This window comes from Jaminaea rosea, assembly GCF_003144245.1.
Source record: "Jaminaea rosea strain MCA 5214 unplaced genomic scaffold BDZ90scaffold_4, whole genome shotgun sequence".
NCBI lineage: Eukaryota > Fungi > Basidiomycota > Exobasidiomycetes > Microstromatales > Jaminaea > Jaminaea rosea.
The window spans coordinates 1-25,895 of NW_020289978.1; the positions used below are offsets into that span (position 1 = coordinate 1).

Below are 25,895 nucleotides of genomic sequence, written 5' to 3' on the forward strand. Positions count from 1 at the left end.
GCGCCTTGTGCCACGCCACGTGAGCAAGAGCGGACTGAGCCCCATGGCTGGTGCAGGGCGCGGGGCGGCTGGAGAATGACGGACCAGGACCCTGAATTGATTGCTCTCTCTCTCTCTCCGCCGGCTCTGCTCCTTTGCATCCGTTCCACCACATCGCCTCATCTAATTCGACTGCATGATCACGCGACCCTTAATCCATCATCCCTCCTCATCACGATGAACGGTCACTCGACGTCGCCGAAAAGCGTGCGACGTCGCAGAGGACGTAGTCGTGGCGGGTCCATCTCGTCGCTGGCCTCGGTGGACGACATCGAGCCGCTCCCGCCTGCGATTCCGACGATGCATGATGAGGCTTCCTCCTCTGCTCGAGTCGCTTCATCCTCATCCTCGACTTCGGCGTCAACTTCGCGCCATTCACTCAACGACACCGAGCATGCCATACCCGCCTCAGCACGATACGTGACCGTCTCCGCGATCCTGTCCCGCGCTGGCGTCCTCTACCCGACGGACTCCTCGTCCACCGACGGGCAGGACATCTTTGCTGTTCCTCCTCCTCCCTCATCATCATCTTCTCATCCTCGCAACGCGGAGAGGAGGCGACCCAGCGGCGGGACGAGCAGCGGTAATGCGCTCGAAGCGCTTGGCACGCTGCTCTTGCATCGAGACAGTAAAGGAAGGGCGTCGAGCCTCAGCTTCCAGAGATGGCAGCCAGACGGCGGTGAGCCTCCGTCGTCTCGACGCTTTTTACAGAGACTTCAGAAGGCGGGCAAAGCGACGTTGGGTCTGTACATCCCGCAGTATTCCTCCACGGACGACTCCCGTCCGACCACGCCCACTATCGCAGAGCGTCGTGCGAGCAAGCGCCGGCAAGAAGTCGGATCGAACGGCGCGGCGGACGAGGTGACATTCGTGACTGTCCGGACTCGCCGCAATCAGCCCTCGTTCGAAGTCTCACGCCCTTCAAGTCCTCGCATCTCCGGGTCATCATCCCTTGACGCTCACGCTCACGCTCACACGCGGATGCGGCTGAGTCGCTCTCAGTCGTACGGAATCGGCTCGACGTACGGCCTTCATGACCCACCTGAGGCGCCGCCCACTCCTTTGGGCATGCCGGGCGATTGGGCAGGGAGCAGAGGCGGGGGTAATGGCTCGACATCCTCGGGCGAAGAGGATATGGCCTTGCTCCTTCCTCCGCCTCTCCTGGATGACGCCGGGTCGGATCAGCGCAGTTTCGAAGGGCTGTTGGGGGTGCGCCGGGCGAAGGAGGCGGAGGAGGCCAGGAGGAGGTTGCAGAGGCTGGCAGCGCGTAATCGTCCGGCGCACAAGGTTGGCATGATGACTGCGTTGAGCAACTTTGTGAAGGCGGCGCATGCCGCTGATCAGGCGACAAAGGCGGCTGCGGCTGCGAAACGGCAAAGTAGCGGGACGAGGCCGAGTGTGGGCCCGCGAAGGCATACGGAGCCACCTCAACCATTGGAGAAGCGTAGGAAAAGGCCGGTCGTGGCGGAAGAGATGGAGGTACCGTCTCACGGCAGCAGCTCGCGACTTTTATCGACCAGCATGGACTCGAGTCGTAGCTCCATCGATGCAAGCCGAACACTCGAGACTGTCCCGGAGGACGACGCAGGGCTGTCAAAAACTCCCCTCTCGCAAGCTCCGCCACCCGTAGCAACCTCGCGCAGATCTTCTATCGCCCTACGAGATCGCGAGATGCCTAGCGCCCCGCGCCTCCTGCCTATCCAGGCCGCTATGCCCGAGACGCCCTTCTCGCCCCTTGCCAAGTCTAGCGCAGCAGCGAGCGTCAATGTCAGTCCTCCGGCCGATTACATCTCAGCGCGAGCGAGGCCCGGCTCAGCCTCCAACCCCAACCCGCCACCCGCTCCTCGATTAGCCGCAACGGTCCTCTCCCTCCCGCCCTCACCGTGGACTCCGCACGCCCACGCTCGCAGCGGCAGCTCCTCTCGAGATCAGTATCCCCTTTTCTCCCTCGCCCTTTCGAGCAACAGCGCCAGCAGCTCGCGAGACGTCTCCGAGCCGGGTACGCCACGTCTTGCCCCTACGCATCTTTCCTACCAGCCTTCGCCCTACCCGAGTGAGCCGGGAAGTCTCGTAGCCTCACCCAAGGCGCTCTCGGCCCTCGTTACATCACCCGAGGTATTGTCCGCGTCCACGCAGGAAGCGAGACAGCCTCTCACTCCATCGTCCGAGCCCGCGTCCGCGCCCGCACCCGCCTCGCCGCTAGCTCTTGAGCCGACCAAGCCCGACGTGGCCGCACCATCAGCATCGAGCTCGCCCCGATCCTTCCTCCTCTGGTGGCTCCTGGGGGACCTTGGCCTCAACGTGCAGCATCGCCTCCTCTCTCCTACGCGCACCTCCTCCTCTGCAGCGTCCCTCCCGCTCCTCACGCTCGGCTTCCTCACCTTCTGCCTCTCGCACCTCGTCGAGCTCGCCTACGAGGTAGCAGAAACCGCCGCGCTGACCTGGTGGTTTCTCCGCTGGCTTGCACTCAACCTCACGGGGAGGACTGTGCTGAGCCGCTGTGTGCTCGAGGCGTACGCCCTCATCCAGGCCGAGTGGACGCTCGTGGCCAAGGAGGACCACGAGGAGCGGGGCGAAAGAGAAAGGAAGGCAGATCCGCAACCACGGGGCTTGGCGAAGATTCAGGTGCTGCGCGGCTTCATCGAGCTCGTCTGCTTGCACGCCGTTACGAGGGAACAGTGGTTGCGCGAGGGGGCGGGCCTGAGGTTGACCGAGGGGTGGGACAGGGGCGTCGTGCCCGACGGCGGTGCGGAGGAAACGGAGGATGTAGGCGCTTCCGAGTCGGACTCGGACGAAGAGGAGAGCGATCTCGTCGTCACGCGGCGCGAGCGGGACATTCTCGAATTCACGCGCACCCCGCGGATACGACCGCAGGATGCACAGGGTAGTGGAAGCTACTTTCACCTCTCCTCCAGTCGCAAGCCCTCCTCCTCCTCCTCATCATCCTCCACGCGCTCCCTGATCCGCACCCTCAAATGGGCTTCACGCCTCGCCGTCGGCGCATATGGCCTGCACGTGCACATCGTCGACTTACCTCCCACCTTTACCCCCTCCGGGGAGCGCTTCAACCGTCAAACCTTCGCGCACCTGAGCCGGCTCAACGACCCGGAGGATGTGCTGCACGCGGATATCCAGCACCTCGGTGACGGAGTGGCAGCAGACGATGGCACGCCCCCGTACCAGCCGACATTCTACGTCGCTCGGGATCATGTACGCAAGACGATCGTGGTTGCCGTGAGGGGGACGCAGAGCTTCTCGGACATCATTGCGGATTTGGACATGAGGACTGAGCGCTTTCCACTCGCCGCTCACGATGAGGACGAGGGAGAGGAGGATGGGGAGGACGAGGGACAGGGCGAGCTCACCTGCCACGCGGGCGTGCTGCGTGCCTCCCAAGCTCTGCTGGCCCCAGGATCCACCCTCCTCTCAACGCTTAGCAGTGCCCTCTCCGACCACCCGGCGTACAGCCTCACCTTCACCGGCCACTCGCTGGGTGCGGCCATTGCCTCGTGTCTAGCCATGCTCCTTGGCCGCTTCGACGCCAAGACGGGTAGGTGGGTCATCGCGGAGCGCCAGGGCCCGGCGGGAGGAGACCTACCGCCGGGCAGAGGCGTTCGTGCAATCAGTTTTGCGCCGCCCGCGACCTTCTCTTCTTCCCTGGCCAGGAGGGCGAGCAAGGGTGGGGCAAGACCGCTCGTGCTGTCCGTTGTCCTTGGTGGTGATATCATACCGAGAGCGGGACATGGACAGGCCCGTGAGCTGCGCAGGGTGCTCGGGGCGCTAGCGCGGGTGAGGAGGAGACGGGGCGAGGGGGCCTCCGTAGATGGGAGGGAAGAGGAAGAAGAGGAAGACGCGGCTCGCGTCCACGTCTTTCGAAGCTGGTGGCGCTGGTCTCGCACCCACTCGTCGCAAGAGCGAAAGCGCATCGAGTCGCAGCTCTGGCGCTTACGCTGTGATGTCGAAGCGGACCTTTACTCGGCCATCAAGGCGCGCGCCGCGAGTGGCGTGCCTCCTTCCCCCTGGGTTGGGCCGCACTCCAGCGCCCCCTTCCACCAATTGGCGGAGCGACGCCAGAGGCTCGTCGACGCAGCCACTTTGAGGTCGGAGGAGGCACTGGGCGGCGTCCTCATACCGGCGGGGCGATGCCTCTACATCGATGAGGGCAGCGGCGAGGGCCAGGGGCAAGGAGAAAAGAAGCAATCGCCCCGTATCTACGACGTGGCTTCTCCCCTCTCCTTCTTCTCGCTGCCCCTCTTCACCACAACCATGTTCGCCTCGCACTTGCCGAGCAGCTACGAGAGCGTTATCGAGGATCTCTAATCGCTCCCTTTAATCTGAAGATATCATTAGCAGCCTGAGCCGATAGTCGCATTGCCGCACCTCACGCTCAGAGCTTCGTCCCATTCCCCTTCGCTGTGGTCTCCTGCGCGATCTCATCCCTGAGCACCCTCCTCAAGATCTTCCCACTCGGACTGACGGGAATGACCTTTCGCACTCTCACACCCCCGCGTAATCGCTTGTGTCCCGCCACGCGCCCGTCGACCCATTTCCTGACTTCATCCGCCAGCGTCTGCTCGTCCCCGCCGGACCAGGAGGGGGAGGGCACGATGAAGGCCAGCGGGAGCTCTGTTGCTTCGGCCTCGGAGTGGATGCCAATCACGGCTGCGTCGCCTACGGAGGGGTGGGAAAGGAGGAGCGCTTCGAGTTCCGCGGGGGCGACTTGGAAGCCTTTATACTGTTGGAGGGCGAGGGCGAGAACCAACAGTCAGCTCGACGCATCCCTGTAATTGCCCCTTCACATGACAATAGTACGGAGCGCTCACCTTGATCAACTCCTTCAACCGATCCACGATCCAAAAATGCTCGCCGTGTCCCTTCCCCTTAAATTTGGGGTCGCTCACCCCACTCTCGGGCGCAATGGCCACATCCCCCGTCTTGAACCACCCATCCTCATCGATCGCCTCGCGCGTCGCATCCGGCCTGTTTAAGTAGCCGCGCATGATCGTCGGTCCGCGCACCCAGAGCTCACCAGGCTTGCCCTGCGTGCCCTGCTCGTGTCCCACATCCATGCCGCTTTCATCGACGAGGCGGGCCTCCAAGTTGGGGAAGAGGGTTCCGATGGACCCCTTGATCTCGCGATAGAGCGCAGCCCGACCGGCGGAGACGGAGGGAGCCGTCTCGCTCAGCCCGTAGCCTTGGCAGAGCCTCACATCCCCGCCGCGCGCTCTCAGCCGCCTCTCGACCGCGTCCCCCAGCTCAGCGCTGAGCGGGGCCGCACCACACAAGAGGATCTTCAAGCTGCTCAGGTCGTACTCCTCCACGAGCGGGGACTTGGCCAGTAGCACGCAGATGGGGGGAACGATCTCTATGCGAGCGATGCGGTACCTCTGGATGGCGGCGAGGAATTGGGTGAAGTCGAAGCGAGGAAGAACAACGACGGTTACGCCGTACCAGATGTCGGCGATGATGAGGTGGAAGAGGGCAAAGATGTGCTGGAAGGGGAGGACGGCTAGGGCTGTGTCCTCGTGTTGATAGTCTCCGAAGCGGGCGAGGGGCATTTGCACCGCCCTGCACGAGAAGGTGGTTGGCAAGTGCGGTAGGATGGTCAGTCGTCCTTTCGACAGATCACTCGTCGCCTCGCCACAACTCACATCCAGATATGATTCGCATGGCTCAACTGCACCCCCTTTGGCTTACCGCTTGTCCCGGAGCTGTAGCAGATGAAGGAATCGACCTGACTCGCGTCCTCGAGCGGGATGGGTGCTAGCGTGTTGGAGCCGGCCTCGTCGATGAGGGTACGCACATCGAGCTCCCCGTTGGGGCCCGTCGAGTGGGCGTCACTGTCGCTGAGCAGGTACAGGGTGGGTCGACCTGAGCCTGGATGCGTGGTGGGGAGACCGGCCTGCGGGGTGCGAGTCCGAGATGGAGGGAACGAGGAGAGGGGAGGCGTGCCATTCAGTACTTTGCTCTCTGTGCGTCCCCCACTACATTCCTTGCCGCGAAGCCACCCACCCTCTTCATTCCCTCTCTAACCACACCCTCCAATCCGGGCGCCACAAAGATATACTCCGGCTTCGAGTCCCACAACGGATGGACGAGCTCCTCGGCCCCATACGCGGGACTCAACGTGACACTTGTGACGCCTGCGCTCAGGTTCGCATGAACCGCCACGGGGTACCACGTCGAGTTGGGCGAGAAGATTGCCACCCTGCTCCCCACTTCCAACTTGAGGAGGGATCGGAGAGCCCATGCTAGGCGGGAGGAGAGAGAGAAGAGGTCTCCGCGCGTCAGAGCATGCCCGTCTAGACGGATGTAGGCCGGTTTGGTCGAGGGGACATTGTTTGGGTTGCGGAGGAGAAAGGAGGCGAGATTGTCCCCAGCTTGTGGGCCTTGCGAGGCGGGGATGGGCGGGTGCGGAGAGGGGATGATCTGCGCCTTGTTGGAGGGCATGCTTCAAGTTGGAGGGGAGTGATGCGATAGGAGACGAGAGAGATGGAGCTGAACTCGGACGGCTGGGTGAGTGTTATCACGACGCTGTGATGGTCACGAGGAGAAGGAAGACGAGGGCAAGAAGAAGTGCCGTTGCGTTGCTTTGCAATGCGCCAGAGTGCGAATGAGGCAAAGGAGCGGCGTCGGCACAGCGGAAAGCCGGAGTACGCGGCGCCCGGCATCTGTTTGCCGTGCGTCACTCGCGCTGCTGGGGCCCCGCTCTGCTCCACCGCGTGGCATTGAGGCTCGAGCCCTGCCGTCCCCCTTGGTGATCGCCCTGGCTCACGAAGACGACACAATGACAACGACAGCTGCGACATCGACTTCAACGCTAGCCTCGTCTTCGCGCGCGGAGTCGACTGTACCATGAAATTTTTACCCTTTGCTTACGAAGAAGGGAGGGGTTGGCCTGACATTCTTTCAGGGCAAGAGGGTGGTGAGGTACAGTGTGCTTATAAAGTGCGAGGAAAGGCCTTGGCTCTCGAGCTTGCCCATTCAGCATCATCTCCTGCGATGTGATGAAGGTGGGCACCGGAGCTGGCCACCACACCCCGGCTGCTACCCTCGACCCTCGCTCGCGTGGCCTCCCTTGCCTCTGCCATGCCATGCCACGCCGCGTGGCTGAATCCCAGACTGGACCTGCGAGTCGAATCGATGCCGACGCCGAAGCCGGCGGCACGCAAGACGCAAGACGCAAGGCGGAAGAGGGGAAGGGGGGAAAACGTGCACACACCTTAATCGCACGACCGAGGCGATCGAACGTGCCACCGTCACACGAGCTGGTCTCGTCCTGCACACGGCGTGAGCGTGAGCCGTGAGACGTGAGCGTGACAGGGACTGAACGAGGCTCCCCTGGCTCATTAAGGGTCGACTGATCGTGGTCGATCAGGCGGGCAGGCAGGTGGGTTGCGTCCACTGAAGGAAGAGAGGGGAAGAGGGACGAGACTGCATCGTTCTGTCGCTCCTTACCACCTGATAGCCCTCCGTTTGACTCGACCCGCTGACCAGCAGTACTGGCGAGTCCCCCTCCCAACCCTCTCATCGACCAAGCCAAGCCAGCCTGGCGCTCCTCGTCGAACGGTCCACATAGGATGTACTCCCCCCCGTACCCTCACGCACACGCCTCCTCCTCCTCCTCCTTTCCCTACCACAACGTCGCGCCTCGCACCCCACTTCCCCTCCCGCCGATCATAGCCCCGCCCATGGGCCTCTTCTCTCCATCCGCAGACGCGGCATACCGTCCGGCCGCCCCCGCCTGGTCGCCCGCCTCGTCCTCCTCTTCGCCCTCCTCCCCCAGCAGGGCAGCATACGTGCAGTCGCGGGCGCAGCCCACCTCGGGTCCAGCTCGGGGGGCTGCGCGAGGTGGGCATGCCAGTTCGAAGGCACCAGGAACGGGTACCATAGGCCAGGGCGGATCCACTCCGGCTGCAATGGCGGGAAGTAAAGTCAAATCCTCTTCCTCTACCTCACGCGACTCGAAGCGAAGGGCGACACACAGCCAGATTGAGCGTCGCAGGCGCGAGAAGATTGTGCGTTCCTTCTTCCCCTCCCAACCCCTCCCTCCTGTCCTTGCTCCTAGTCAGCTCACAGAATCTCCCCTTTCTCCACCTGCCCACTATGTCACGCTCGCATGTACACGCACGCAGAATGCCCGCCTCATCACGCTGCGCAACCTAGTTCCCGCCTGCCTGCGCACGATCCAGGATCGCAAGGAGGAGGAGGAAGAGCGTATCCGCCTTCAGGAGGAGGATCAGCAGCGAGCTTCCTCCGCACTCGGTGGAGGGGGGATAGTGGGAGGAACAGGAGGGGCGAAGAGGAAGCGCAACAGGAGGAGCAAGAAGGCGACGACGGCGATCAGTGGAGGTGAGCAGGAGGGGGAATTGGGATTGCACAAGTTGGAGGTGTTGACACATACCATCGGTGAGTCGTGGAGGGTCACGGCTGGATGGGGAGGAGCGCTTGCTTACCCAATGAGGAGCGTGCCCCGCGCACAGAGTACATCTACCAGCTCCAGTCGCGCATCGAGGAGTTAGAAACGGGCGTCAAGCCGGCGCGCGTCCGAAAAGTCGAGGACGAAGATGAGGAGGAAGAAGCCTTACAAGACGAAGCAGCAGCAGCAGCAGCACCACGAGCGGAAGCAGGGGTCGAGGAGGAAGACGAGCTCCTCGAACCGGGCGAAGGAGAAGGACAAGGTCAAGGCGAGGATGAACCAGCCGCCAAACGACGTGGCTCTATCCTGAGCAGTGGCGCACAAACGAACGACACGTTGATGGCAACCAGCAGACTCAAGAGCGCGCCTCGCGCCGCCACCCCTACGCCTACGGTGGGCAGCGAAAGTACGACCTCCCCCCCACTCTCCCCTCCGCAAGTATCCCCACTCTTCCCAGGAACCTCTTCGTCGACACGAGGTAGTGGGAGTGGCGGTAGTTCGGCAACGACGACGCCGAGCGTGTCGAGCATCACGTCCCCTTTTATGAGTTTGAGCGCGAGTAGCCCCATCTTCATGGGGAATGCAGGGCAGAATAGCAACGGTGTCTCTTCGGCTCTGGCAAAGTTTGCTCTACCACCTGCCGCCATGCCCATGCCCATGGGAATGAGCACGAGCGATATAAGGCAGAGGGAGAGGGACGCATCAACCCCTCTAGCGAGCGCTGCCGCTCCCCTTGCATCTCGTGCGATTCGAGGCCACAAGGCTCACGGTCAAGGGGTACACGTACACGGAACCACCTCCGCCATTCGAGGGGGTGCCCCTCCCAGCACGGCGCACCTTCGTCGCACTCGTACAGCAGGAGGGGCACCGGCGGGGGCGGGAGAAGAGGAAGAAAAGGAGGACAATAAAGCTTCGGCTGCAGAGCTGTTGCTCTCCTTCTCCACCTCGCCCGAAGCACATCGTCCGCAAGGTCAAGGCCAAGGCCAGTGTCAGGGTCTGTCTCATAGTGCTACTTTGCCCGCATTACTGCGGCGCCGTACCACCCTAGATGGCGGCATCGGTGGCGGTGGCAGTGCGGGTGTACCCGGCTTCGCCTTCGCGCATCGACTTGCAGGCCAGCAGCACCACGGTAGGACAGCGACGACGACGACGACGACTGCATGGCGTGCTCCTCCAGGGTCCGCCCCCGGCGGCTCTGTGGCTACGGCTACGGCTACGAATGCTTCGGCTTCGGCGAGAGGCGATGTGCTGCCTAGCCCTCCTTTGCTTGCTCTTGATGCGGTGCGGGGGAAGAGCGCGCAGCAGGAGCAAGAGGAGGAGAGGGACGATAAGGGTATGAGTACATGAGTAGATCAGATGGCTGATGGAGCGGAGCAGCGCAGAGCAGCCCGAGCGAGAGGTGGGACGTCACGTCACGATCGAATATAGAGTTAAAGTCGTCATTTGGGTGTTGGGTAATCTCAAGGCTTGTGCGTGTGTGTGTGCGTGCTTGTGTGTGCGTGCGTGCGCGTGTGTTTTCATTCTCATCAAAGAACGACGACTCAAGAGGCGCGCGCTTGCTTGCATGTATGAACAGGGTGTCGATGTCGATGTCGAAGTGAGGAACAATACGAGGTGTGCTGCGAAGGGTAGGTGTCGTCGAAGAAAGGTCTTTCGAGAGAGAATCGAAATGAAACAAAGGGGACGAGGGAATAGGCGTACAGGGGCGTCGTAATCGCTGTAAGGGGAGAGTAGGGTAGGCTGAGGCTGAGGCTGTGGCCGTGGCTGGGATTGAGGTCGAGTGTAGCGTGCGTGCGTGCAAAAAGGGTCGAATGTACCGTTGAGCGCACAGCCTCCCACTTCTCTGGTCGTTACGCTCCTCGTGCCGCCGCGGCGTCGAGCGGAGCGAGGTGAGTCCCATTGAGGAAATGAAAATGAGAGGGAACCAAGCGGCTGAATAGCGCGTAAAGGGGATATTCGTGCAGGCGTGTGTGCGTGAGTGCATGTCTGGTAGCCGTGCTTGCTACCACAGGCCGCAAGCCGCGCAACGGTAAGCCAGTCGAGAGTGACGTCCCGCGGTAGCAAGGCTACGAAGGCTGCAAGTACGGACTCGAGTACGTGGGCGAGCTCCGTCTGATCGCTCTCGCTCTGGCTCGTGTATGCGAACGTATGCGTGGGTACGTACGTACGAGGGAGGAGTGCCGCAATGCCCTCATGCTGATGATGGTATCTGTGCTTGTGCTTGTGCTTGTGCGCTTGTGCTTCTCAGAGGCGCCGCCGTGGTGTATGATAAGTTGGAAGGATGGGAGTCGGAACCGCCTATAGGTGCGAAGATGGAGTTGAAGGCGGAGTTGACTTCTGGGTGCTCGATGTTCTCTCCTCCCACGACTCCTCTCTCTCTCATCCTCCTCCCCCTTCCCCCCTCCCTCCCCTTCACCTCACTCAAAAGCCACCTACGTCTCCGCACCACTCTGCGCGCTCCTCCCCTCCCTCCTCTCCCTCTCCCTCTCCCTCACCACAACCTCATACGGCTCAGTAGGCAGCGTGACACTACTCGTATAGCTCGGTGGCCACTTTGTCTCCTGACCCTCCTTCCACCCCAACTCAAAGGAAGGCAGAACAGCCACCACTAGCGCCAAGGCCTCGTACATGGCTAGCTGTTGACCGAGGCACCTGCGTGGGCCGCCATTGAAGGCGTGGAATTGCCACTCGCTCGGACTCCTGTACTGGTATTGCTGCGAGCCCTGCGAGGAGGGAGCCGACAAAGCACGCAAGAAACGCTCCGGCTTGTACTCTTCGCAGTCCTCTCCCCACACCTCGGGAATACGAGCCATGACCCAGTCTGACCATCCGACCATTTCTCCCTTGTACACCTGTAGGGGTGGGAGGTTATGCGGATTCGCCCCCTGAGGCACTATCACGTCGTCCTGCTCTACCATCTTGACATTCTTGGCCACCGAGGGGTGCAAGCGGATGGCCTCAGAGATGCAGGCTGTGGTGTAGGGTAGGTCCTTCATTTGGTCGTACTCGAGGAGTACGGGCGAGTCTGGATGGGAGGGTGGGGGGAGGTTGTTGCGGATCTCGTCGAGGATCAGCGGGATGTGCTGAGGGTGGGTGAGGAGCTCGATGATGAGCCAGGAGAGGGATTGGGCTGTGGTGTCGCGGCCGGCGATGAGGAAGTTGAGGACCACGATGAGGAGGTCCTGTGGGCGGGTGGGCGGGTGAGCGGAGCGGTCAGAGGTGGGCGGGTCAGCGAGGTGGCGAGTGGCAGGCGGAGAACTACGGGCTACGCCGCACGCACCTCCCTCTCCTTGGTGAGCTCCATAGCCAAGCCGAGTAGATCCTTCTTCTTTGCCTCCTCTCCCATGCCACTTCCACTATCCCTCCTCTCCCTCTTTCCCTCGTCCAACCTCTTATCGATGATCCCCAATGCGAACCCTCTAATCGTCTTGACCCACTCCCTCATATCCTCTCCCCCCTGATTGAACTTCTCAATGACCTGCCAGCCAGGCTTGACGAGCCGCTTATTGATGTGCTCCTGAGCGGCATCGAAGGCTACGGAGAAGGGGACTTGGTGGTCGAGGCAGGTGGGAGACGAGGTGAGACAGCCAATGTCGGCGCCGAAGGCTATGGAGGCGAAGGAGGACAGGGTGTACCGAAAGAAGAGGTCGGGGAGGGCGAGGTGGGGGGAGGAGCTGGTAGAGATGTTGCGTAGTAAGGTGTGGAGGGTGAGGAGCTCCGAGTGGACGACTGTCTGGACTATGCTGCGGAACTGGTTGACCGAGAAGATATGGCTTGCCCTGGCGTGGCGGGGAGTTGAGGAGGACGAGGTGTCAGCTACTACAGCGATGATAATGTCCCCTCTCGCAGGCACACGCGCACTCACATCTTCCTCTGCATCTTCCACGGATGTCCATCCGCCACAAAGATGCCATTCTCCCCCAGTAGATCACTAAACGCATTCCTGAAATAGCTCCCCTTTGTATAATTCTCGAAATTCGTCTTCTGCACATACTCGATGTACTCTGGTCGACTCATCATGATGATCCTTCCCGTAGGCCAAAAGGTCCAGCTGTACACAGGCAAAGGGGAGGCGCGAAGTTGCTCGAGGAGGCGATGTAGCTGGTCGACGGTACCGCGGCGGACGATGGTGAGGGTATTGCCTATGAGGGGGAGACCGGGGAAGGTATGGACCCCGGGGCGAGAGGGGTGAGTGCCGACTAGGCGGTTAGGGTAGCGGATGAGGAGGTAGAGGAGGACCAGGAGCGAGAGAAGCCATGTCGCCGGGATGGGCAGGGGAGACGACGAGGTGAGAAGGGCCATCTTGGCGGATGGCGCAATGCTGAGCAGCTGGCGCGATGTTGAGCAGCTGAGGCGGCGAAGGGGAGTGATGGGTGACGAGGAACGTGAGGAATGGCTATCCGTGTGAGTCCTAGCTGCTCAAGGCGAGCGGAGTCGAGTCGAGTCGAGTCGAGGCTCACGTCGAGGAGGAGCGAATGCTAGCTAGTGTCAAGGGGAAGGAGCGGTGTGTGGTGGGACGGGATAATAGGAATTGGTACGGTGTGGAGCGAAGTCAAGCCCTTCATTTCTCATCCTCCCGGATGGATGGCTGAGCATCACCAAGTCAAAGTCAACTCAGCTCATTGCGTTGCGTTGCGTTGCGTCGTCCTCGTCGCTTGCAATTGCAACTCGTCACTACTCGCTTCACTGTGCGAGCGTGAGTCGCCTTCGGCTTCGCACGCCGGACGGACAGGCACAGGGCAGGCCGTGCAGGGCGGGGCGGGGCGCCGAGTGGAGACGCCCGCCCCCCCCCCCGAGTTGAGTTGAAGCTCGGTCACCATTCAGGGCGCACGGGTGCACGGAGAGGGGGAACCTCGGCCTTCCTGTCTGGGCCCCGCCCGGCACGCACAAAGAAGCCGCCATGTCGTGGATGACACTTTTGACGTCCGAATCTCACGCAAAGCGCAGCGTCGTCCTGCCCTGGCCGGCCGACGTTAGGGCTTCTATTGTTAATCAAATCGTTGAGAGAGAGTGGCAGAGTCGTCATGAGCACTTGCTCACATAGCTCACGAACTTGTAGCTCGTCGCTCGTCGCTCGTCTCTCTCAGCCAACTGGATATATCTATCACCATCTGAATCACTCTCTTCACTGGTACAGAGTCGGCAAGGGAAAAAGGCCTCTTGCCTCTCCACTCTGACTTACTACGCATCTTCCACCCTCGTCCTACCAAATCGCGCCTTGTTAAGCGCACCACCACCTTTCCCCTTGTTTTGACCCTCTGCCTCCCCATCCAGACTCTTGCGCTTGCGCCCAGCTGCCGTACCCGTACCCGTACCTCCCGAGGTGGCGTTCCCCTTCTCCTCCTTCTTCGCATTCGCGACTCCTTCCTTCTTCTTCGTTACGGAGGGATTCATCCCGGGTGACGATCCTTTGCTACCCCCCGCCTCGTCTTCATCCTCACCGTCACCATTGGCGCTGCCGCTGCCAGTAACAGGCGTCACCCTCCCACTCCCAGCCCTACTGGCACTCGCGCTCCCATTTGCACTCGCGCTAGGAGTGGAAAGCTCCTCAAAGCTCGGCCCTTGGTTCTGATTCTCGTTCTCGTCCTCGTTCCCACCGCCGCCGCCCGCCGTGCCCGCAGGGGTGTGTATAAAGTGGGAGAGGAGCTCATCCATATCCACATCGGCGTCCTCGTTGAGGTTGAGGTTGAGATTTGAGTTGAGATTCAGGTCCGTATCCTTACCCGCAGTAGGACCCGCACCAGCACTGCCACCGGCAAATTGTCCCCAATCGCCTGGAGCGAGGGCCGGATTGCCCATACTGGTTTGTCCCTGCGGTTGCGTGGAAGAAGAAGAAGGCTGACCCGCACCCACTGGTCGCATCACCGCGCTCAGCTGCTCAATGGCCGTCTGGATCATCTGGGCACTCTGCTCCGTCTGCTGCAGGGTACCACCCTGCGTCGCGAGTTGGTGGTGCAGCTGTGCGCCCCCCGAGGACGAGGCTGAGCCTGAGCCTGAGCCGGAGCCGGAGCCTGAGCCGGCCCATCCTTGCGCTTGCGCGTGGGAGAGAGAGTCCTCGGCCGTGCCTGTGTTTGCCTTGTTGTTGCCATTGTTGTGGGAAGACGACGACGTAAAAGGAAAGGGGGAAAATCGATCCGAATCGTCCCCTTCTGCCTCTGCTGGTGCGGCGCTGAAGTACCCTCCTCCTGCACCTCCCCCTCCCCCTGGTGTGCCGGGTTGGCCGCCTTCCCTCCCTGCACCGCCTCCGCTGGCACCGGTATTGCCTGCCTGCTGAAAAGCCTGAACAAGGGCAGCGAGCATGTTAGGGTCGAGGTGCTGCTTGCCTGGCCCTGCCCCTCCTCCTCCTCCTCCTCCTCCTCCTGGAGTGCCCGGAACGGGTCCGCCCGTCTGATTGGCAAAGAGCTGCTGCAGTAATGCCTGTCCTTCTCCGCTCGCCAAGGCTTGGAGGATCTGATTGCCCGACACACCACCCCCACCACCACCCCCACCGCTCGCGCCGGCGTTTCGTCCCTTCGAGCCCGGGGTGCTAGGTCTTCGCGGCGTATCCCCCAGAAGAGGGCGCGCCCGCGGACGAGGCGTCGTTGAGCCCGCTCGCGATGTTGAGTGCGAGGGTGAACGCGAGAGGGACGGGCTGGTCGGTCTACTTCCCGTGTCCCTCGGCGAGTCGGAAGGAGAGGTGATGTGAGAAAAACGCGACCCCTGAGCATTGGCGTCGTTGAGGTTGGACGGGCTGTTGGTCGCCTCGGTGAAGCGGGAGAAGAGCTCTTGGATTTGAGCCTCCTGCGAGCCGCTACCGCTCCCAAATGGGCCTAAATCGCTTTCGTGGTCGTGATCGTCGTTCTTCTCGGGCTTGCTGCCCTCAATCATCAACGGCCCTCCTCCGCCTAGCTGAGAGTTATTCCGAAAGAGCCCCCGCCTAGGAGAGGGGGAGTTGGCCGTTCTCCCTCCCTCATTGCCACTTGCTCCCTGTCCGCCTGCTCTTCCTGCCCTGGCCCTTCCCTTCCCCATCCCACCACTTCCACCAGCACCACCCGTCCCCCCCAGACCCTCGGCATGCAACGCCCCCTCCCCTCCTCCTCTGAACACGCCAGCAAGGAACTGCAACATCCTCCCAATCGTCTCGGCCTGCTGCTCGCTACGTCTCTTCTGCTCCATCGTCTCCTTCCATAGCTCGTCGTTGCTGAGGGAGAGGTGACGGAGATTATCGTTTATGTTGGACTGGGCGGACTGGATTGCTTGGATTGCCTGCCAGACGGGTGTGAGTTGGAGGAGGGCTGAGAAGGACGAATCTGAGTGAGATTGGTGGGATGAGGTAGAGGATGAGGGGTCGCCCAGCCCAGATCGGGTGAGTGCGCCGCTGGTCGATGTGAGGCTTCCGTGTCCTTGCCCTGCAGAAGCAGCACTTTCCAAAAGGAGGCGACGCGAGGTCGACGAGGAGGAGGCGGCGGCCTCGTACTCTTCGCCCGCACCGGCACCCGCATTCGCATTCGCCCCCTTCTCCTCCCCTCCTGCCCCCGTTCCACCCTTTCCCCCCTTCTTCCTCTGCATCAAACCCATCAATTCCGGCCTATCCCTCTGGAAGTGTCGTTCCTCAAACTCCCACACCTCCATGTCCTGCTCGTGTTTCAGACTACCCTGCTGTAAAGAAGGCACCTTGTGGAAGCCGTACATGTTGAGCTGTCGGACGAAGGAAGGGAAATTGTTGTGCTTGAAAAAGCGAGGGAGGACCTCTTTGGCGAAACGGACGTGGTTGGGGACTATGAATGTTAGGCCGGTGGGTTGCCAGGTTATGAGCGAGTCGGTGGACGGGTCGTCGACCATGCTGAGTGAGCGAGAGGGAGGTGGTGAAGGGTTAGCCTGTAGATGTGGAGAGGCGAAGCGAGGAGGGAGGGGACTACTCACCTTCTCAGCTTGTTCAGAAATGGCGGAACACGTTGCGGCTGCGGCTGCGGCTGCGGTTGCGGTTGTTGCTGTGGCTGTAGAGCTGCCGAAGAGCTACTGGCCGCCTGGCCCTGCTGCTGCTGCTGCTGCTGCTGCTGTACGTTATGATTCGGGCTTGAACTCCTTCTCCTGCCCACTGGCGCAGCATCTTTGGACGTCGAATTCAACGCGCCCGTATCATGTAGCTGATTCGCATTAACAAAAGCGGGCGGGCCCATCCCCACCCCCATCCCTATGCCAGGAGCATTGCCCTGCCCCTGCCCCTGCCCCAATGCATCTACATCGCTCATCTGTAGCCCGCTGTTCTGCCCCACGCCTTCGAATGCCGATGTCCCATTAGCGTCGGCAGCTAGTGCTTGGGCGAGGAGGGCGGAGAAGTCTGGGGTGGGGCTGGGGGCCGTAGCACTAGTGGCAGTAGTAGTTGCCTCCATGCCTGTGGCGCCCGGGCCGTTGGCCGTGGACGAGGATGAGGGGGAGGGGCCGAAGGAGAATGGGAATGGGAATGGATTGCCCGCCCCCGAGTTGAATGAGGGATGCTGCTGTAGTCGAGCGAGGGCTAGAGAGTTGGACGTCGAGGCGGAGGAGGTGGATGGGGAAGAATCGAAGCCTGAGAAGGCCGAAGGATTGAAGAGGTCCTCGCTATTGGCGTGGGCATTGGCCGTATCTGGCGATGATGAGCTGGATGCTGCTGCGCCTGCCGCTGAGCCTTGGCCGGTGGACGTCGCTTGGTTCGAGTGGTGGGCTGACGTGCTTGCCGTAGCGGGGGCCATGGCCTGATGCCGAATTGGGCTTGGGCGTGGGCGTGGGCGTTGGCGTGCGCGCAGCTCTTGGGTAGGTTGTAGTGACGCCGGAAAAAAGGAGGAGGAGATGAGCGAGAGGGCAATGGTAACGAGCTCAATCCTCCACGACAGACACACGCACGCAGCCCGCCGCCAAAACTTCAAAGACGAGACGAGACGAGGCGAGCGGGGCGGAGAGAGGCAGACAGAGCAGCAGAGCGGCAGGCGGCAAGGCAGACGGACTCGCGCGCAGATTGGATGGGCCGCCGCTTGCCGTCGATGGCGAGGGTCGACATCGAAGTCGAGATCGAGGCATGGCAGGCAGGCAGGCAGGCATGGCAGGCATGGCAGGCAAGCAAGCAAGGGCACGGCGCAGATCAAAAAGAGGATGGTGGTAGCATCGAGCATGATCCGCGCAGAGAGTGGGAAGATGCTCACAGCCCTGTTTGCCGTGGAACATCTTCAGCTTGGTCTCTGATACAGCGACTCTGATGCGCCGCCGTCCGCCAGACCAGATTCAGCCCGCGCCGCATCGACTGGCTGAGCCTGCAGCCTCTCTCTCCCTCTCACTCACTCTCACTCACCTCGTCGAGCTCCGAGCTCCGACTCCACATCCACATCCACGTCGGCGGCGGCGGCGCGAGCGGTCAGACCTTTGGATTGAATGCGACGACGACGACCCGGTCGAGCCGGTTGACCGATTGGCGATTGCGTGTTGCCTTGTTACCGACTCTGATTGGCATTGTCACTATACTATTGCCATCAATCTCATCTCGCCATAGTCCTAATCACGGTCATCATCATCGACCCAGAAACCTCGCAGCAGAGACGAAGACGCACCGCCGCAACACAATCACAATCGCAATCCACAGCCATGCCGGACAATGCCGCCATCCCACCCTTTGCGCAGGCGACTGCTGGTGCAATGGTGAGTCGCGTCTCGTCGTGTCGTCCTTACGACTCGACGTACCTCTCTGACCCTCTTGATCCCACTCTCCCCCATCCCACGTCACGCCGCGCTCGCCCACTCGTAGGGAAGCCTCGTATCGAACAGTATCGTCTATCCTCTGGATCTCGTCTCCACGCGGGTCCAGACCTCCCCTTCTGCCTCTCGTTCCCAGGCAAGCTCAGCCTCAGCTTCGGGCTCAAAGTCAGGAGGGAACGCCAAATCAACGTCAACCTACGGTGCTCTAGCGGAGATAGTTCGGCGCAAGGGGATCTCAGGGCTCTATCAGGGGTTGGGGACGGATAATCTCTCGAATACGGTGAGTTGGTGCTGACGGTATGCTTTGCTCTCACTCCTGCTGAATCCATCGACCCCATCCCTTCTCCTCGCCTCCCTATCCGGCCGATCGACTGACGCTCTCAGCTATCCAATTTCCTCTTCTTCTTCTTTCGAGCAGCAATAGTTGCTCGACTGGTGCGACCCTCCCCCTCATCGTCCTCATCGTCATCCAAACGCCCACCCCCCACCTCGTTGAGCCCCGCCCAAGACCTGGCAGCCGGAGCCTTGGCCGGTATCCTCTCTCGGGCCTGCACCACTCCGCTCAGTAATGTGACCGTGAGGAAACAGACTCATTCCAGTTCTACTTCGGCGACCAAGGAGAAGGGGAAGGGGGAGGGAAACGAGGGAGAAGACGATTCCAGTGACGACGAGGAGACGCAGTACGAGGACGAGCCTGCGCTTTTGGAGATAGTCCGCGAGATAGTAAAAGACAAGGGTGTGCTAGGTGAGTGTTCCCCCCTCTCCTGCTTTCTCATCGTCTCTTAACCTCATCCACTCACCCCGCCCTCCTTCGTGCCCACACCCCCACGCAGGCCTCTGGTCCGGCTTCCCCGTCGCCACCCTGCTAAGCATAACACCCGCCCTAACCTTCTACCTAACCAACATCCTAACCCGTCTCCTCCTCCCAACCGCATCCCGCCAATCCCCCAGCCCAGCGCAAACCTTCCTCCTCTCCGCGCTAGGAAACGCCCTTTCCACCTCCCTGCTCTACCCTCTCATCCTAGCGAAAACCCTCCTCCAATACCGTGATCCGAGGGGACGTAGAGTCTACAAGGGGCTCGTGGATGTGTTGCGTGGCACGATTAGGAGGAGAGGGGTGAAAGGGTTGTACAAGGGGTTGGAGAGTCAGTTGGCTAAAGGGGTTACGGCGCATGGGGTTACCATGGTTGTGAAGGGGAGGGTGGAGGAGGGATTTGTGCAGGCTTATTTGGCCGCGAAGAGGAGGGGGAGGGGAGGTGAGTGATCCTGCGCGGGGGAGGAGAGGAGAGGAGGAGTGGACTTCGCTGCGAGGCGGTGAAACGTGACGATGATGGTGACGATAATGCCCGCTTGAATAGATACCTGACCTGCATCGCCTCGCTACGAATCTGTCTGGTCACGCTCATTGGGGGCCACGTCGCTCACGCTGCTCGCTCACGCATCGCATCTGGGAATCGGCTAGCTCATTGAAAAGGATCAAGACTACGAAAACAGAAACGTCTACAGATCAAAGAATCGCTCGCCCACGTCTTTCCTTTTTATGAGCTCAGTCGCGCCTCGCGCCAACCATTAGTCGACCTCCTCGACCGAGGGTCCGTCAGCGTCCCCTCCACCGGGGGCAGCTCCGGGTGCACCACCAGGCGCGCCACCGGGCATACCACCGGCCTGACCGTAAGCCTTCTGCATGATGGGGTTGATGACCGCCTCGAGCTCCTTGCGACGGGACTCGTACTCGTCCGTAGACCCCTCTGCCGTCTCGTCGAGGAACTTGATCGTCTCATCGATGGCCTGCTTTGCCTTCTCCTTGTCGCTCTCGTCGAGCTTCGAGGCGAATTGCTCCTCTCCCAACGAGTTGCGAACCTGGTAGGCGTAGCTCTCGAGACCGTTGCGAGCACTGATGCGGGCAGCGGCGGCTTCGTCCTCCTCCTTGTACTTCTCGGCATCGTTGACCATACGCTCGATGTCCTCCTTGCTGAGGCGACCCTTGTCGTTGGTAATGGCGATCTTCTCCGACTTGCCCGACGTCTTGTCCGCAGCAGAGACGTTGAGCACCGCGTTGGCGTCGACGTCGAATGTGACTTCGATCTGAGGGACACCGCGAGGGGCGGGGGGGATGCCGGAGAGCTCGAACTTGCCCAGGAGGTTGTTGTCCTTGGTGCGGGCTCGCTCACCCTCGTAGACCTGAATGAGCACACCGGGCTGGTTGTCCGCGTATGTGGAGAAGATCTCGCTCTTCTTGGTCGGGACGGTGGTGTTGCGCTTGATCAGGGGAGTGAAGACACCGCCTGCCGTCTCAATACCCATGGAAAGAGGGGCGACGTCGAGGAGGAGGAGGTCCTGCGTCTTCTCGCTGGTGTCACCGCTGAGGATGGCGGCCTGGACGGCGGCACCGTAGGCGACTGCCTCGTCGGGGTTGATGGACTTGTTGGGCTCGCGGCCGTTGAAGAAGTCGCGGAGGAGCTTCTGCACCTTGGGGATACGGGTGGAACCGCCGACGAGGACAATCTCGTTTACGGATCCCTTGTCAATCTTGGAGTCGCGGAGCACCTTCTCGACGGGCTCGAGGGTGTGGGAGAAGAGGTCACCGCAGAGCTCCTCGAAGCGGGCACGGGTGATGCTCGTGTAGAAGTCGATGCCCTCGAAGAGGGAGTCGATCTCAATGCTGGTCTGAGCGGCCGACGAGAGGGTACGCTTAGCACGCTCGCAGGCGGTGCGGAGGCGGCGGAGGGCACGGGCGTTGGTGGTGAGGTCCTTCTTGTTCTTGCGCTTGAACTCCTGGACAAAGTGGTTGACGAGGCGGTTGTCGAAGTCCTCACCTCCCAAGTGGGTGTCACCGGCGGTAGCCTTGACCTCGAAGATGCCCTCCTCGATGGTCAAGAGGGAAACGTCGAAGGTTCCTCCTCCAAGGTCGAAGATGAGGACGTTCTTCTCGCCCTCACTCTTCTTGTCAAGACCGTAGGCGATTGCTGCTGCGGTAGGCTCGTTGATGATACGGAGGACGTTGAGGCCAGCGATGGTGCCGGCGTCCTTGGTAGCCTGACGCTGCGAGTCGTTGAAGTAGGCGGGGACGGTAACGACGGCGTCCTTTACGGAGCCACCGAGGTAGGCCTCTGCCGTCTCGCGCATCTTGAGGAGGACCATGGATGAGATCTCCTCGGGTGTGAAGATCTTCTCCTCTCCCTTGTACTCGACCTTGATGTTGGGCTTGCCCTCCTTGGACACAACCTCGAAGGGCCAGTGCTTTCGGTCAGACTGGAGCTCTTGGTCCTCAAACTTGCGTCCGATCATGCGCTTGGCGTCGAAGACGGTGTTGTGAGGGTTCATGGCGACTTGGTTCTTGGCAGCATCACCGATGAGGCGCTCCGTGTCGGTAAAGGCGACGTACGAAGGGGTGGTACGGTTGCCCTGGTCGTTTGCGATGACCTCGACGCGGTCAGATTGCCAGACGGCGACGCACGAGTACGTGGTCCCGAGATCGATTCCAACTGCCTTCGTCATTGCTGCGTGCGTGAGTGGCAAAGGAGGAGGAGGATGGTGTGAGCGGGTGGATGAATGCGAAGGATGCTGCGCGTGGAGCTGCGCGTGGAGCTGCTCACCTGTTGTCTATGTGATTGGGATGCTAGTAGTGAAGTAGAACGTCTGTCGATGGGGTATGTGACGACGATGTGTGTGTGAGGAGGGGAGAAGTCTGTCTCTCGCCAAAAATCTTTTAAAAGGGTAGATTCCTGGCGGATGAGGGATGGATGTGACGTAGGCGAGAAAGACTGGCAACTTCATGGATGTACTCCAGTTTCTGTGGCCTTCGTCAGGACGCCGAGGGCTATCTAACTACGCTCGCCACGTGGTTGGCCCCCGACGACGTCGATTGATTCCTTCTTCGCATCTTGTCCATTGCTGCGAACTGTGTCCTTCGCCTGCCTTACCTGCCCTCGCCTGCCCTCACAATCATTGTCAATGTCACACTTATCGCAAGATGAAGAGCTCCTTCATCGCGCTCAACTAGCCATATCTGCTTTCAGTTCGGCTTGCTGCCACTCGTTGATGCCAAGTCACCGTGGCCACTCGCTATGGCCCAATCTTCTCTCCCGTTCGAGAGCAAGGGCTGACACAGTGCAGCGGTACTGTCGAAATCGCATCGGATCGTCTATCGTCAACGTGATCGGCACAGTCGGATCCTCGTTGGCTTAGTGCGATGTGTTGTGCGTGCGAGCTCGACTCGACTCGATTGTGAGACGTTGGGTGGGAGGCGGCGGCCGCAACCCTGCCGCCCTGCAACGTCTCGAGGTAGTGGCAGTGGCAATGGACCAGTGACGCAGCCCAGCGATAATGCAACCGTAGCCAGCGTCGCAGGGGCGGAGAGTGTCAGTACTAGTGGTGGTAGTGATGGCGGTGGCGGTGGCAGTGGCGGTGGCAAAAGGGCGCGCACGAGCAGCGGAGGAGAGAATTTTCAAGTCGAGGATGCGGTCCTCACTCTCTTTCGCCCTCACGACGACGACCATCATGACGTCGCGCGTCTACACATCTCGTCCTCCTTCAATGTCTTTCTCTCATCTGATACCAGCCATCCGTCAATCGACCTCTGATCAGAGCAACAAGCGTGGACGCGGCGAGCTCGGCGAGCATGAGCACGACGAGCACAATAAGAGGTGTAGTGGGGCAAGACGGCTGCTATTGCTAAGAGCGGGGCCGATATCGTATTGTTTCGTTTGGTATCGAGTAGCGCTACGGTAGGCATACAGATTTGATCGATATAAGAGCTTCGAAAATCGTATACGTAGCACGCTGGCAGCCTACGCGCCCGCACGGCTATGCTGAAGGAAGGCCATGATGGTGCTGAGTGGGTTTGACTTGATCATGTCGTTTCCCGATTGCAGCTGCGCCGTAGCGTTGGGAGCCTCAATGCGGCGCACACTTTCGGCATCGAGAGTGGCTAGCTGGAGGTTCTCGGTGCCCTCGAAGAAGCGGCGAGTGTGGTCCTTGTGGGCCATCATCGTTGCCCTCAGAGGGTGCCAGGTTCGACCGGTGGTGTCAAAGGCGAGACCTGTGAGGCGATCCCGAACCCTACAGCGAGCGCAGCATGCGGACAGCATGACGAAGAGCCTCCACCAAGCCCCAGCCTGCCACACGAAGACTCCCTTGCGCTTGAGGACAGCGAGGTCGCACGCGGTCATTCCTCGCTGCCACGACAGGATGATGAGGCGGATGAGATCCGCAGACTGCGCCCCTCGCCATAGCAGCGTGTCCACCCCATCAGCGTTGCGGGGCCGGGCGACACCGTATTCCTCGCAAACAACATCGGTGGCGCGGCGCAGCAACGAGATCGTGGCCTTGACCATCGTGTCGCTCACTTCGCCGTCGGCGCGCAGGCTGGCAGCCAGTAGCGGCCCTTCCTTCAACCTCTCTTGCGCGCGAAAGTCCGTGTTGAACCCATGAGCAGCTCGCACGATGCCGTGTGCCGGGTTGCGTGGGTGTGCAACGACAGCCTCGTGGTGCTCCGCCACCATCTCCGCCAGCTTGCTGAGGTGCGGCCACGTAGTCCCGTCCGCAGCGACCAGCGCATGCAACTCCCGGTTGACAGCTCTCTGGAGCGAAGTGAGCCTCCTCCTGTCCTCGGCCAGTCCAGACTCTGCGTAACGCTTTGCCAGCCAGTATGTGCCGTTGAGGATGTCCTCCAACAGCGCCACGTCTGTTGCTAAACGCAGCCTGTTGAGCTGAGCGCAGCAGAAGAAGAGGGCAGAGAGGGCAGGCTGCTGACTGCGTCGACGCTGGAATCCAGCAGGTGCCAGCACCACGGTCTGCTCCGTGTGGCCCGTCTTGCGCCCTTGCTGGTCGAATTGCCAGACCTGGTCCAGCGAGGGGGCGACGATCCTGAGGGCGCCGAAGAGGAGGTGGTACGTCTTCTCCGTGTGCTCGAAGACGTCGAGCGATAGCCCGGGGACAGCCTGAGCCACCATTGCCGGCCACACCGTCTGGTAGCTGCCATCGTCCAACGCGGCCTTGAGCGCCTGGGTGTCGATGGGGACGGGGGCAAAGACCAGGCGCTTTGCCGTGCTGACCAGCGCTCGAAGCGTTGCCTCGCTGAGCTCATGGCCGCGGAAACGGTCCCTCTTCTGATACGCCTCTACGTCCCGTTGACTGAGTGGACGCTCGTATGCAACAATGCGCTTTTTGAGATTGCGCAAGGTCGCAGGCGCAACAACCGGAAAAGGCTCGACGATGGGCAGGTGCGCAGCGGGAGGGGCAGCGGGAGGCGCGGCAGGAGCTGATGAGACCGGGAGAGCGACGGTAGCGGCGGATCAGGTGGCAGCGGCGGAAGCTGGTGGCGCGAGAGGAGCATTGAGGACGAGGAGAGAGGCTGAGGTGGTGGCAGCGGAGGACGTGGCGGGAGCAGAGGGACCATGGATGAGGAGCGGCGAGGAATTGGCGAGGACGGGCGAAGGAGGTTGGCAAGGCGAGGGAAGGAGGCGACGAATGATGAGGTGTCGATGTCGGGGCATCTGGCTCGACGGCAAGCTCAGCCGCAAAGATTGAGCGGAGGACCTCGTTGATTGAAGATGATGGATGAAGAGCCGGGATAGGTGGCAGGACGCTGAGCTCCCCTGCGAGCGATGCATCGAAGCTGACAGAAGCAGACTGCCATGCTGGATGCGCCCTGATGTCGCCGAGGGTGCTTGGTGGAGCCCAGACAACCGGAGGGATATCCCTGTTCTCCAGGTCAGCCTTGCAGCTGCCATTGAATGCCTCTATGATGGATGAGTTCGCGCCCACATTGTGTCCAGCCGCCGGTGCAATCCAAGCCGCCTCGCTCGCAAAGGTCTCTTCAAAGCCATTGGCGGCTGCAGAGAACCATGCTGGATGACTACGAGCGATTTGAGCGGCGGTGCTGTTTTGCAATGGGATCTTCGGCTCATCAGGCAGGCTCAGCGCTGCGTCACCACTTGCGGATTCGACGTGCTGGCTGCCATGACGCATGCGAACCGGGCTGGATAAGGGTGCGAGAAGGTGCATCGATGACCTGATGCGTTCCCCTAGCCTGGAAGTCGGCCCCAAAGGTACGAGCCAAGGCTGCCTGGATGGACGTTGCGCTGGATGAGGATGGTTGCAAGGATGCCAGCTATGACGTTGTTGGAAGCCGGGATCGAGGCGGCGAGGAAGGAGGGCGAGAGGAGAGGGGCCTGGGAAGACCCAATAGAAGGCAGTAATGCCGCCTGATGAGGCAGGAACGAAAGGAGGAGGATGATGGTGATGAGAGGGCAGCATCAGCCGTGGTGTTGGTGATGTCGGCAAGTGCACGACGTTGGTTTGGCCTCTCTTGAAGTAGCGATTGGCCATCGGCATTGGTAAGAAGGGACGAGCAGGGCGAGCCAAGTCAGCAGCATCCCCTGTCACGAGCGTAGCCGTGAACGTTGACCAACTCACCTCCTCTGCGACCCGATCGTCAGGAGTCCGGCGGGTCGTTCGAAGTTTCAGTCTGATTGGCGAGAAGGAAGTTGTGGCATCCTCCTCGTTTGTTGACTCTGGAAAGGGCTGGTGCTTCGCCTACGGATTGCGAGTCGGTGTACTATGCCTTGATCCCGTAGCGTCGGGGTGCACTACAGCCCTAGCAGGTGAGCCGGGGTGAAGACGATTGCAATTGCGATGGCGAGGTGGCTCAATGGACGCCTGCCCCTGGCACGATGCGATTGATCGAGAAGTTGATGACGGCGGCGACGGCGGCAGTGACGGGCTTGTT

The 25,895-nt window shown here is 61.2% G+C and overlaps 9 protein-coding genes across 9 annotated transcripts; 3 read left to right on the top strand and 6 right to left on the bottom strand.

The window, feature by feature from the left end:
• The first annotated feature begins 148 nt into the window (after positions 1-148).
• Positions 149-4,398, top strand: BDZ90DRAFT_231239 (hypothetical protein). The gene has a single exon (XM_025505777.1). It carries the CDS (start codon positions 217-219, stop codon positions 4,357-4,359), a length of 4,143 nt encoding a protein of 1,380 aa, XP_025362857.1. The 5' UTR covers positions 149-216; the 3' UTR covers positions 4,360-4,398.
• BDZ90DRAFT_231240 (acetyl-CoA synthetase-like protein) lies at positions 4,359-6,639 on the bottom strand. The gene is made up of 4 exons (XM_025505778.1): positions 6,052-6,639; positions 5,691-5,941; positions 4,863-5,607; positions 4,359-4,774 (listed from the first exon to the last, which is right to left on the bottom strand). Exons 1-4 carry the CDS (start codon positions 6,487-6,489, stop codon positions 4,427-4,429), a joined length of 1,782 nt encoding a protein of 593 aa, XP_025362858.1. The 5' UTR covers positions 6,490-6,639; the 3' UTR covers positions 4,359-4,426.
• Positions 6,640-7,504: 865 nt separating this feature from the next.
• On the top strand, positions 7,505-8,679 carry BDZ90DRAFT_142814 (hypothetical protein). Its single transcript, XM_025503484.1, has 4 exons — positions 7,505-8,057; positions 8,175-8,235; positions 8,349-8,391; positions 8,537-8,679. Exons 1-4 carry the CDS (start codon positions 7,620-7,622, stop codon positions 8,559-8,561), a joined length of 567 nt encoding a protein of 188 aa, XP_025362859.1. The 5' UTR covers positions 7,505-7,619; the 3' UTR covers positions 8,562-8,679.
• A 2,184-nt stretch (positions 8,680-10,863) lies between these two features.
• BDZ90DRAFT_274046 (cytochrome P450) lies at positions 10,864-12,807 on the bottom strand. The gene is made up of 3 exons (XM_025508823.1): positions 12,324-12,807; positions 11,739-12,237; positions 10,864-11,640 (listed from the first exon to the last, which is right to left on the bottom strand). The coding sequence occupies exons 1-3, from the start codon at positions 12,758-12,760 to the stop codon at positions 10,891-10,893; spliced, it is 1,686 nt and encodes a 561-aa protein (XP_025362860.1). The 5' UTR covers positions 12,761-12,807; the 3' UTR covers positions 10,864-10,890.
• A 763-nt stretch (positions 12,808-13,570) lies between these two features.
• Positions 13,571-15,097, bottom strand: BDZ90DRAFT_143302 (hypothetical protein). Its single transcript, XM_025503485.1, has 3 exons — positions 14,876-15,097; positions 14,004-14,781; positions 13,571-13,940 (listed from the first exon to the last, which is right to left on the bottom strand). Exons 2-3 carry the CDS (start codon positions 14,756-14,758, stop codon positions 13,640-13,642), a joined length of 1,056 nt encoding a protein of 351 aa, XP_025362861.1. The 5' UTR covers positions 14,759-14,781; positions 14,876-15,097; the 3' UTR covers positions 13,571-13,639.
• An 885-nt stretch (positions 15,098-15,982) lies between these two features.
• BDZ90DRAFT_218918 (winged helix DNA-binding domain-containing protein) lies at positions 15,983-16,617 on the bottom strand (the record flags this gene model as incomplete). The annotated part of the gene is made up of 2 exons (XM_025504383.1): positions 15,983-16,280; positions 16,361-16,617. Coding segments are annotated over 2 exons (555 nt in total), but the record flags the coding sequence as incomplete, so codon positions are not given.
• A 1,066-nt stretch (positions 16,618-17,683) lies between these two features.
• BDZ90DRAFT_250659 (mitochondrial carrier) lies at positions 17,684-19,644 on the top strand. The gene is made up of 5 exons (XM_025507701.1): positions 17,684-18,106; positions 18,213-18,291; positions 18,334-18,443; positions 18,548-18,908; positions 18,997-19,644. The coding sequence occupies exons 1-5, from the start codon at positions 18,053-18,055 to the stop codon at positions 19,425-19,427; spliced, it is 1,035 nt and encodes a 344-aa protein (XP_025362863.1). The 5' UTR covers positions 17,684-18,052; the 3' UTR covers positions 19,428-19,644.
• BDZ90DRAFT_231245 (heat shock protein 70) lies at positions 19,622-21,885 on the bottom strand. The gene is made up of 2 exons (XM_025505779.1): positions 21,760-21,885; positions 19,622-21,663 (listed from the first exon to the last, which is right to left on the bottom strand). Exon 2 carries the CDS (start codon positions 21,659-21,661, stop codon positions 19,733-19,735), a length of 1,929 nt encoding a protein of 642 aa, XP_025362864.1. The 5' UTR covers positions 21,662-21,663; positions 21,760-21,885; the 3' UTR covers positions 19,622-19,732.
• A 1,068-nt stretch (positions 21,886-22,953) lies between these two features.
• On the bottom strand, positions 22,954-25,171 carry BDZ90DRAFT_259312 (hypothetical protein; the record flags this gene model as incomplete). The annotated part of the gene is made up of 2 exons (XM_025508153.1): positions 22,954-24,425; positions 24,508-25,171. 2 exons carry the CDS (start codon positions 25,169-25,171, stop codon positions 22,954-22,956), a joined length of 2,136 nt encoding a protein of 711 aa, XP_025362865.1.
• Positions 25,172-25,895: the final 724 nt, after the last annotated feature.